Below are 11,998 nucleotides of genomic sequence, written 5' to 3'. Positions count from 1 at the left end.
ACTGACATGGTATTTTGGTCGTTACAGAGTTTAAAAAAAAAAGAAAGCAAGCTTGTCTCCTGCTACAATGGTTTTTAAGTATGCCTGTATGAGCATTTTCATTGCCGAAGACTAAGTGGGATTGGAATCCCAGAAAGAGAGAAAGAAAACCAAACCTGCAAAAAGTTAAAGAACAAAGAACAACTACCTTATCAAAGACAAAAGCAACCATCTTTCATCCACCTTCTTCAACCCTGTATGATTAATTGTACAATGAATGTATTTCTTTTTTCACAGTACTCTCATCCACTTCCTACCACAAAAGTTCTGCAGAAAGTAGGAGTTCTAGCACTATTGACACCATTGATGTCATTTCAATTATGATGAATCAAACACTCGATCTCGTTGCTCTGATACCATGTTCACTACCATTTCACCTAAAAGCTCAAACTATTAAGGAAAGACTGTTAACTACATTCCATACCCTAATATATGTTCTAATATAAGTCTACTAAAATAAATAAGAATCCTACATTGATGGACCTCATTGGATAAAACCCATCTAACCTAAAACCCTACTCTTTCTTATAAATACTAGCTGAAAACAACCTGTTTATTCCAAACTTAATATGCAGGGTGTATTATTTTAAGCAACATTGTACTTAAACCCAAAACCCTAACAAAAACAACATTAATGTAAATATCACATCAACCACAGAAGAAACGGAGACACATGTAAAATTAATACTCAGCTATCACCATCCCATTTCATTTTACACTCAAATAATCCTAACAATTTAGTTCAGAAAAAACTAGTTGTTTTTCCAGGTTTGTCCACAAGAACAATAATACTAGTAATAAACCATACATGGATCAGAGCTCATCCCTGAAACAAGAAGCAGAAACCCATGAGAACTTGGATTTCACTGGTCATCATGGTTATATGAATAAATAGCTTCTAGGTCTTCTATATAGTATAAGAAGTTCACTTGTAATACAATATTTTATTTAATTAGCTAAGCCAAATCAGTTGTAAGATCTGCAATCAACATTTTTAGAGGAGAGTTGGCATGCAATCCATAGGAAAAGGATTGCCGATAACATTGTCGATGAAGTAAGGGGGATGTGTTGCATCCATCACCACAAATTGCATCTCTTCAGAAGGTTTCCAGTGGCGTTTCCTTTGATTGATAAACCAGTTGTTTATCTGCTTCTGATCTAGACCCGTTGACTCTGCTAGTGCCAGCTTCTGTGATTCCTGTACCCATACTAAGCATGTTTCAAACTCAGATAGATAACCAAAAAAACAGAGGCATATATAGTAAAAAATCAGAGAAAACTTGGAATCATCACCAAGAGTCCAGTATCATAACCATAAGCTGATGCTTTACTCCACAGAACACAAATATGGCATGCCATTTCACCAAGGGAAAGAAAAGGAACCAGGGGAGGAGGGTTTCCACAGAATTATGGATAAAGCACCTTTTTGTATACTCTGTAGAAAAAATGAACTTAAAACGATGTAGAAAATGATGGACATTGCAAACAAATCGAACACAAGGATTTACGTGGTTCAGCAAGATTGCCTACATCCACAATGAGAAGAGATTTGCTTCACTATCACTAGAGAATAAGATTACAGGCGCTCATCCTCACACCTCTCAGATTGATTGCAAATTTATAACGGAACCCTACACAGGAATTTTACCGAAATACCCATATAGCCCTAAAAAAATTCCTGACCCGTATGGACCCACTAGTTCATCGAGGCCCCACCAGTAACATAGATTAATGCGCAAGGTGGGCCAATTGTTCCGGACATCTTAAAGGTCCTTCAAAATCAGCCCACTTGTGCAAGAAATGAAATACAAGACACCAAACCCCCAAAACTATGACACAACTGCCTGTATTGAGGTATCCTACCTTTGGCTGTCAATGGATGATGACTTCTAATAGGAAAAAGAAGTACCCAATCAACGCAACGGTCTGAACCTGGATTCAACCAGCCACACAACATAGCCACATAGCTACTCCTGTTTTAGATTATTTTCAAAGTTCTATACTTTCTCCAATAATGACCAGGACCATCCAGCTCAATTTTCTACCAATGACCAGATGCAGGATTAAGAAAGCTAGACATAGTGGTTTAGACCCTCAGAATGCTTGCAATACCGAAAAAGTTACTAGCAGTAACTTCATGTGTGCCCAAAAAATCTGTCAAATGTGTAATAGGCTATTGAAACTAAAAGAAGCATTATAGAATTTTGAACAGTCATGTTGGATCTATCCACCAAGAAAATCTGCATTGAAATAGGATAATAAAATGATTTTTCTAATTTAAAACAGAAAATTGTAAGACAAGTACCGATGGGTAAGGCCATTTGTAGTGCCTGCTCCACCAGTCCAACAATTGCTGTCTAGCTTCCTTTGGTAGCTTCCCTTTCTTTCTTTTCTTCAAAAACTCCTTCTTGAGACTGCCAAGATATCCACTGTACTTGCGCAAAAGCTGACCCTTTAGCTCCTTATCTTCTGCTTGAGGATCAATGAAATTTTCACTTGCATCAGCCTCTTCTTCAGATGATCCATTCTGATCTGAAGCCACACCACGACCTGATGACAAGTGAGCAGTAAATATGTAAAAGTGAGAAAGCAACTCTGAATTTGATCTTGCTTAACAATCAGAGGTCAGCCTGAGGTAACTCAAAACCAGAATCAAAGCTGTCATAAAATAAAGTTAACTCGTAAAACTGCAAAGGAAGATCAACTTTAATACAGACACCTCTACACAACAATCAGGATTATGAGGCTATATATATATATATATATAAATTAAATTTACAATTTCTTTTTATTGATATAAACACTAGACCGGTTAGTCATTAGTGAACCCACATAACCCTAGGTTCTAACTACATAAGATTATCATTGATACTTTTCGGAAACAAGTCAGCAGCTAAATTGAGGGAGTCCTCAGTGATAGTGTCTCTCCCATCCTTTATCATTGATGAACTACTAATTGATGCCCAGTGTAGGCCAAGATATCAGTTTCTATAGTTTTTTCTTTTAGTAGCAGTGGTTCTCTCCTACTGATGGCTTGGCCATCTTTTGTTTTTTTTCCTTTGTATCATATTTTTTCTTTAATACAAATGACCTTTTTAGCAAAAAAAATATTGGGATTTGAACACCAACCTCCAAGTATTTTGCCTAGGAAGGGAAGGTATTTCGTAGGGATTAATCCATCCTAACTGATTTTTTCACTTCCGCGCTACTCACTATGATATACTTCCATATATTTTCATATTAGCATGGATACTTCCAGATGATAATGAAAGAAAAAAACTAGAGAAATCTTACAAGAAATCAACTGATTATGAATCAGATATCCATAATAGATATCACATTTCTTCACATAGTTTTTGCATCCAGAACATACATAATTTAGGGTCAGCAAATACAAAAGCAGCAAGCATTGCTGTTGGACCTTGCAGTGGATTAAGCTTTCATCAAACCATACAATGGATGCAATGATTGAATCATATATGTAACCAGAGGCCCAAGAAATTGGGACAAGACACTCATACTTAAACATGGAATGAGATGAAGGAAACCAGAGAAATTTGTACAAATAAGATAATTACAATGGGTTTATAAAGAGCCTGTTAGGTATCATGTATATAATTCAAAACCTTTTAATTAGTGTCATACTCGCCGGCATATAATAACCTTAGTAAATCCTTATTTCCTTCCTATACCTATGAAAATTTTTTGAGACTAAACATACAAATAAAATTCACAAACTGTTTTAGTATGGTACTAGAAAACCCTTCCTCTATCTTTTGTTGTAGTGTCCCTTACACTGTTTCAGGTTGAACTTAAATGTACAACCATCAACAATTTAAGCCACAAACAGAAGCACAAATTAAGAAATTTTTTATTTCACAGCATATTTGTAATGAAAAGTTGACCTAGATCTTTGATTTTTAAAAAGTGAGAGATCAATGGGGAAATAATACTTATCTGAGAATTCTTTAAAGCATTAATACTTTTTGAGTGCAGAACCTAGCAATAACATATACAGTATATTCATTCTACAGATGAAACAGCATTTTTTAGATGAATAAAGCTGCAGAAAACTTGATTAAAAACATTGCACAAAATCTCCACAATTTTTATAAATAATTCGATCTCGAAGCACACAACTTTGTGAACCTGTTAGCAAACATATTGTGAGGAACCAAACTAATTCAGGAGAAGATGCATTAAGTGCTTTAGCCATCAAAGGACAAAAGACCCAGAACAATCCACTCAACCAATTAAGTGCTTCAAATAAAGGCTATCCTCAAGAAACATTTCTTTTGGGGAGTGGGGATGAAGGAAACCAAAAGGTAGAAGAACTCTTTAAAGATTCAATACAAAGAAATAAGATCCAACTCTGGTGCGAATAGCTCAGACATCGATCTGTTAAATGCAACACTAGATTATGGATCTTTTCCTTATTTCCATACTCCAATTTTGTTTCTAAGCATATTCACCAATCTTTTCCCAATACTAATCCTCAAGGAATCAAAATTTATTGATGACCATTATCAGTTAAACACTACCAGACTGTCCTCTTATGGAACCGCCACTATAACGGTCTCATTATGGAACCAATTTTATAATGTAGCTCATGCAAAGATTGGAATAATATGGAGATTCATTATCAATTCCTAATATCCACTTTAAAATTTAACTATGAAAAAAATTGCTCCAAATATATCTATATTATACATTCCTCTGGATAATGATTGCAGCGAGTAAATTCTAATTGTTTCTCTTCCCTTTCTATTCTAAGGATTAATACTGGTTAAGAACTAGATCATACAATGCTTGAAAACCTAAAATCATGGCAGAGTCATCCACAATAAGATGAGAAACATATAATCAAGTTTACTTCAAGTGGGCAGTTTGCTTTGCTGCTTGATACACTTACTAAAGCAGACCACTTTGTGAACTTGATACTTATGCTGGTATGAAATGGATGAATTGGGGAAAGGGGAAAAAAAATTTGTACAATGTATCCCCAAAAAAAATGTTGTACTTGCATTGATCTTTCTTACATAGAAGAAACTGCAGAAATTAATAAGCATCTATTAAACATATGAACAGAAAAGCAAGAAAAATGCTAAACCCCAAAAACTAAGCAGCATATTTTCTTCTAGAAGCTGGATCCAAAACAACCCTTGTGGCATTTATTGGTATTAAAAGAAATAATTCAAATAATAACAAAATTAATTCCTGGTTCAATGAAGAACATAAAACCATAAGGAAGTCTTTTCACTTTAATTTAACATAGTCTAAGCCATTGTATTAAAAAGGAAAACATTTTAACTTCTAAAAATAAAAAAATAAAAAAAAAATTTAGGTGATAAGTATATGAGGAGTCAATTGTCACAATGGTTCCAACTTTCCTAACCTTTAAGAGTTGCCAACTAAATGGGGTTGGCTACATGGATCCTTGCCCTCCAGTCAGTTCTATTCGAGGACATACTTGATAAAAGGCCTAAACTATGCATGTCTTTCCTCACCACTTTCTTAGGTCAATTTAGTATATGAGAAAATGCTGACAAGTATAAAACCTGCGTAGCTTTTGATGATACTGATAATAACAACAATAACAATCATACCAATAATAATAATAGCTGTGCAAAAGAAAGGTCTAATCTAAGATACCTATACTTTTATATTTCTTTTAAAATTGATGAAACTCTAGGTTTCTTTCAATTTTTCCCTTTTGGGGTTGACAAACCCTGATTGTGCACATAGGAACAAAATTGATTCATAATAAGCACATACTCAATCTTAAAGAATTATTAATACAATTTATAATTTTTTCTTAGAAAAAAATTGCCATAAATTTTAAAATATATCACATGGCTTGAGAAATCCTTCAAAAAACTGGTTGATGCATGGGAGTGAGAATTAGGGAACTTTAAATTTTAATTTCCTCAAGCTACAATCTGCATTGCATTTGTTCAAGTAGAAAGAAAGAAATTTCTTGTTCAAACTTTAGATCTCTCCAGGTTTGGATAAAAAACTTGATCTCTCTCCAAGCTATCATTTAAGATGGGACCAGCACCAAAACTTCTACAAGCATGTAAATGAACAAAAAAACATAAGTTAGCTTGAAAATAATTAAGAAATGAAATATAATATTGTGTATTCAATTTAAATTTGAATCATAATTTGATTCAAAGACTCACACAGTAAGTTGTCTTTTCATTTAGTCCCCAACACAAAAGACATTCAGGACTTGCACCTTTAACTTATCTTGATCAATATTAATAATATAGTTTAGATGAGCACAAGAATAAATAGGAAACAACCATAATATTGTGTATTCAATTTAAATTTGAAATCATAATTTGATTCAAAGACTCACACAGTAAGTTGTCTTTTCATTTAGTCCCCAACACAAAAGACATTCAGGACTTGCACCTTTAACTTATCTTGATCAATATTAATAATATAGTTTAGATGAGCACAAGAATAAATAGGAAACAACCATAATGAGAAATTTAGGTTATTCTCTTTTATTATCCCTTTTTTTACTATGGTAGGCCAGGTATTTTCTTATAAGCTTTGAAATTGTAATTTTTCCCTCATAAATTGAAATGAGACACATCAGTCATATCATGAAGAGCTAAAACCAACCTTAACTAAAAGAATTACTACCCCAACCCTCTTCCCCCCCTCCTCCTTCAAAGAAAATAACAAAAAAAAAGGAGGAAAAGGGACTAGTCTGTTAATCATAACCTTCCTACTCCTAGCTAGGCAGGTCATCTCCTTCGAAGCTTGCCATTGCAGTCTCAAGTTCAGGGTCTTAAGAACCCAAAACCAATACAGGAATAAGTATTTTTGAGAAAAGGGATAAAAAAGAAGGGAAATTATGTGCAACCCTAGGAGGGCAACCACAGAACTTTAAGGTCAAATTACCATAAATCAGTATTTATGTGCAAATATGGTTGAAATTTTTCTGACTCAAAACTGTCATTTTCTTAGAGATCCCAACTTTAATAACCTATTATGAATCTGAGAGAAAACAAACAAAAGAAAAAAAAAATCTCAAAATCACTCCCCCTCTCCCCCCCCCCCCCAAAAAAAAAACCTGTAAAATAAGCTTTGACAACTAGAATTACACTCTCAGAATCAATATTTCTGGAGTTGCACTTAAAATGTCTTCCATAAACATCTCTCAAGTTGGTGTTTCTTCTTCCACACTTGCACTACTTTTGTTTCATGGCCATCTCTAGAAATCCTTAACAAATGGAGAGAATGGAACCCACTTTTAGCCATGCACCAGAGAGAGAGAGAGAGAGATTCATATTCAATAGAGAAAGATATTCATTACCCATTTTCAGTTCCCTATAGACAGAAGAAACCAGTCAGAGATTTCAAAGACTCTGAGAAGATAATCAAACTAAAGAATAAACTACTCTCAACCTATTAAAGAATTTGTTTTTTTTTAAAGGAAAAAGCATATTAGGCTGCTTTAAGTTTACGCTTACATGCATGGGCATGACTTAGAAGAAGCTACCCTATTATTTTAATAGAACACAAGAAACCATGAACACAGTTAATTAATTAATTATCAAATATAAACAGATATTAAAAACATTGTTAAATGAAGAAAGTGTCATCACCAGAATCTGCAGAGGAAGATACAGTGAGAGCCTTAAATTGACATTCGATGCTAGAAAGGAACATCATAGCTTCTTTAAAGGGTTTGGTGAGTTCTTGTTCATATTTGGTAAGCATCTCACAGTAAGCTTCCATGAACTGATCAAGTGCTGGGTCTTCACCTAAACAACCTCTTCCATGTCTTGCCATGATCTCCTCAGATGCACAAGCTTCCTCTAACTTTGCTACCACTTCAGGTGGTGCTCCTACCTGTTTGCATTTCAATCTCATCTATTAGGTCATTGGGTTCATAGAGAGAGAGAGAGAGAGAGAGAGAGAGAGATTTTGATTATTCTTCCCATTTTAGGTCAAAGGGTCTCTATCTGAAGAATTAAAGGGAAGAGGGTTGGTAACGGTTTTAAGTTTATAAAGATTATTATAGTTTTTGCTAACTGTGGAAGAAAATCTATGGAAGGGGAGATAGGAAAAAAAATGAGAATTTTATTCTTTTTCAAGCAAGAAAGAGAAAGAGAAAGAGAGGTTATGGGGGGAAGTGGGTAGTATGTAAAAATTCTAATTTCATCACCTTTTGGCAGTTGACGTAGGCAGCTAAGAGACGAGGGTAGTGAGGATGAGACATGATCTTAGCTCTGATAGAACAACCACTGCTGCTGCTGCTGCCGCTCTGGTTCTCCATGAAATAAGTTCCACTAGAACTTCCATGGTGGTTGCGATTGGTAGGAGGTAAAGGAAGGAAGAGATTACTTGTTTCAGCAGGATTAGGAGGAGAAGACATGAGAGGCATCATCATCATCATGGAAGAAGAGAAACCATTTCCAGTACTGTTGTTATCTCCTCCAAAACTCATCAAACATGAATTACTACTACTGCCACAACCACCACCCTCCATAGCCATAATAATAAAATAATTTTTTAATATTTTTTGGGCTTCTCACTTGGACTTTCTCTTTTCTCTTTCTTTTATGTTGTTGTTCTCTTCTCTTAATGGATGTAGTAAAGATCTCTCCTCCCGGGTTTCATGCTACACAGCTTTCAGTCTTGTTACAGAAAATCCTAAGAAGTAGTAGTAGTAGTCAGTAACGGGGAGAGGGGGGCTATTGGTTCTCTGCTTTTCTTCTTCTTCTGCTGCTTCACTGTTATGTGAAAAAGCAGATTCAGATTCAGGGTTTCTTTGGAAATGGGGTAATTGTAGTAGCTCTTTCTCTCTCTCTCTCTCTCTCTCTAGTAGCTACTAACTCCCCATTCTTTCTTTCTCTTCTCTGAGCCTTAAACAGTGTAAATTGAGATGAGAGAGAGAGAGAGAGAGAGATGTTATTATTAGTGACGCAGAGGTCACGCGGGGTATCCGGGTGAAACAGGAAAGAAGTAAGAAAGAGGCATGCTATGTTATGTTATGTTATCCTGCACCCCACACTGCAAAGCTTTCCTTCCCGAGATGATGAAAACCCCTCTCTCTCTCTCTCTCTCTCTCTCTCTCCCTCCCTCGATTCTTGCACTGCCACTGATGCTCTGCTATAACAGGCAGAAAGAAAGAGAGAGAAAAGAAAGGAAAAGAAAGAATAGACGATCTAATCGAGGATCGCCCAATAGTCTTTCTTTTGTATTTGTACCAACTAAGGGGAAGATTTTCTTCCTTCTACAAAACCCTTCAACTCTCTCTCTCTCTCTCTCTCTCTCCTCTCTCCCTCTGTACTTTGATGTGAATCTGTCCGTTCATTTAATATTGGCTCATGCATTGTCGTCTCTCTCTCTCTCTCTCTCTCTCCTATTATTCCAGGTAAACTGTAAAATAGAAAAGCTGGTAAAGTTAGTGGGACAGTCCGAATGTCTCTTCTTCCTCTTTTATCTCAATCTCTGATCACCTATTAGTCCATGGTTACCCTGCTGGCCTCCAGCTACCAGCTAGCCTCCTCTCTCCACACACACAGATAGAACTGCAGTTCAGATTCAGAACGGTGCAACACAGTAACTTTAATTGGGTTTCCTTCCCTCAAACATAATTTGTTCAGGTTGAATTGGGATTAAAATCTTACCATTTTACCCATCATCCATACTGTGCTACTGATACGGTTCACAGTATCGGTATCGATGATTAGTAAAACCAGTATGTATCACAGGCGATACGATATCGATACTTAGTTACACAATGGTGCAAGCTCAATTCAAGGCAGTTTTTTTCTTTCTACTTTAGTTTGACATCATTGGATGTTACAAATTTGACATGTCGAGTTTTCAGACTCACACCACAAGATTAGGGTACTACAGAGGATTTTTTTTTTTTCAATTAAAAAATGTAATTAATTCACAAGGGACTCATAGATATTCCATGAGCAAATCCTGGGAATCTTCTCCACTAGGGTTTTAGAGGTTTTAGCAATTGTAGTAACCAAAATATTATCAGGTGAATTATAATTATTTTCTTGTCTTATTAACAAAAAAGAACTCTAACAATCACTATAGGGGATTTGACCTACACCAGCACTCCCATGAGTCTATCTCTCTTTTCCATATAAAAAGACACTTCTATGCTCTATTTGAAGGAAGAGAGAGATAGACACATGGGAGCACCAGCGTAGGTCACACTCCTTGACAGAAAACTACTTCTCACCTTATTATTATCAAAGAGAAGCTGAACACAAAATCTATAATTCAAAAGTTGTGTGCTGCAACTTTTTAACATTCAATTTCATGTCCTTTCTTAGTAAACTTACCAAACGAAACTGTCTTAAGGCCTTCTTTGGCTCACTTAGAATTTCCTATTTTGGGTAAAAAAGGGTTTTGTGTCATAATCAAAAACATATATAAGAGAAAGTTAAGTTATCATCCTTTTCTTACAACTGTAGAGATCATCTTGCAGTTAGACACCTTAATTTGTTTCTTCTAATATTTTCTACCCATTTGCACGGAACCATAAACTGGATATGAATATGATAGAACTGCTTCATGACCCATAACTTTAGTAGGGTAGGTTGTAATTTTGAATCCTCTCAATTTTTTTAACCTTTTTCTTTTTCTCTTTCTCAAATTAGTATCACACATAAGTTTCCAGTAGAAATATGCGTAGAAGTGACATGTTTGCTCTGGAAATATTTTTAATAGATTCCCAAAATTCACATGTCTTTGTTTGTGTAGTCCTGAGTCCTGACTAAAGCAGTAAGTTGTACACAATTTTTAAAAAAAAAATGGATGGTTTTTTTTTTTTTTTTTTTTTTTTTAAAAAAAAAAAGTCGGCCAAGAAATGATTCTTTTTCTGTGGTTACATGAGGGTAGCCGGAATAAATATCATGGGTGAGGGAGGAGTAATTTTTGGCTTTTCAATTAGTAGGGGAAAGGAAAAATAATAATAGCGATTAGATTGTGGGTTTTCCTTCTCCTATATATGGTTTCATTTTTAAAATTCTAATATTTAAAACCATGGAAATGTTTTGTGCGAGGTTAAAGTTTAACCTTCCCTTGAGAAAGTAAAACCTTGTTAATTCTAACATTGATAGAAAGGAAAGCTTGGAATTTCAAGAAGTTTTCTTAAGGGATTAAATAGCTTATTAGAAACTGGATAAACAATTACATGGTTGTGGTTGGGTGAGAAAAGTGTCCAAACATATTTGGAGATTGACATAACCCTTGTGTAACAGATTAGGCACTTATCTCTTCACATCTCAATAATGAGGAAAGGTACCATAATGTTTAAGGAGGTTTTTAGGGATTGAGCTCCTCTCCCGCACGGGACGATGTCCAGCGCGCATCGTCCGGTTGGGGAGGCTTCGATCCACGTGTCACTGCATCGAGATGTGCACCGTGGTGTGGATCGAAGCCCCCAGCCGCACGATGTGCGCTAGAGAGGAGCTGGATTCACTTTTTTGTGGGTAAATTGGCTATTTGTAGGAAAACGAATTAGTCAGAGGTTTCACATTACTATTTTCCCCTCTTACCCTCATGGGCACCTTGGTTATTTGTCAAAGGGGGATCGTCTCGACATTGAAATATCGGGTTGCCTCATGGTATAAGAGGTCATGAAACCTTATATCATATAGTTGGTTATTTATAAGAAAGCGAATAAGTCGGCGAAATAGGCTGCTTGAACAAAATATCGGGAGAGTGATAGAACAAATAACAAAGAAAGCAAAATTCGAACAGAAATTTTAAAAAACGCACAGGCTTAGTAAAATAGGTTTCGTCACAAGACTCTCACTATCAATGCTCCTTATAAAGAAAACGAGAGAAACCGACTGATCGCCACTGCTTAATTGGGATGTCCCTCTTCAATTTATTCCCCCCCTCGCCCTTATTGGTTCTTTTCTCTATTGTATTTCCATTTGATGTTCTTTTGAACTCGATCTTA

At 35.6% G+C, this 11,998-nt stretch overlaps 1 protein-coding gene across 1 annotated transcript; it reads right to left on the bottom strand.

Moving 5' to 3' along the window:
* Positions 1–982: 982 nt before the first annotated feature.
* Positions 983–8,548, bottom strand: LOC122639516 (homeobox protein knotted-1-like LET6). Its single transcript, XM_043832382.1, has 4 exons — positions 8,225–8,548; positions 7,662–7,908; positions 2,345–2,589; positions 983–1,237 (listed from the first exon to the last, which is right to left on the bottom strand). Exons 1-4 carry the CDS (start codon positions 8,546–8,548, stop codon positions 1,034–1,036), a joined length of 1,020 nt encoding a protein of 339 aa, XP_043688317.1. The 3' UTR covers positions 983–1,033.
* Between the last annotated feature and the right edge of the window lie 3,450 nt (positions 8,549–11,998).

Source organism: Telopea speciosissima, chromosome 9, assembly GCF_018873765.1.
Source record: "Telopea speciosissima isolate NSW1024214 ecotype Mountain lineage chromosome 9, Tspe_v1, whole genome shotgun sequence".
Lineage (NCBI taxonomy): Eukaryota > Viridiplantae > Streptophyta > Magnoliopsida > Proteales > Proteaceae > Telopea > Telopea speciosissima.
The sequence above is the reverse complement of the archived record's forward strand: the minus strand, read 5'-3'. Positions and strand labels throughout refer to the sequence as shown.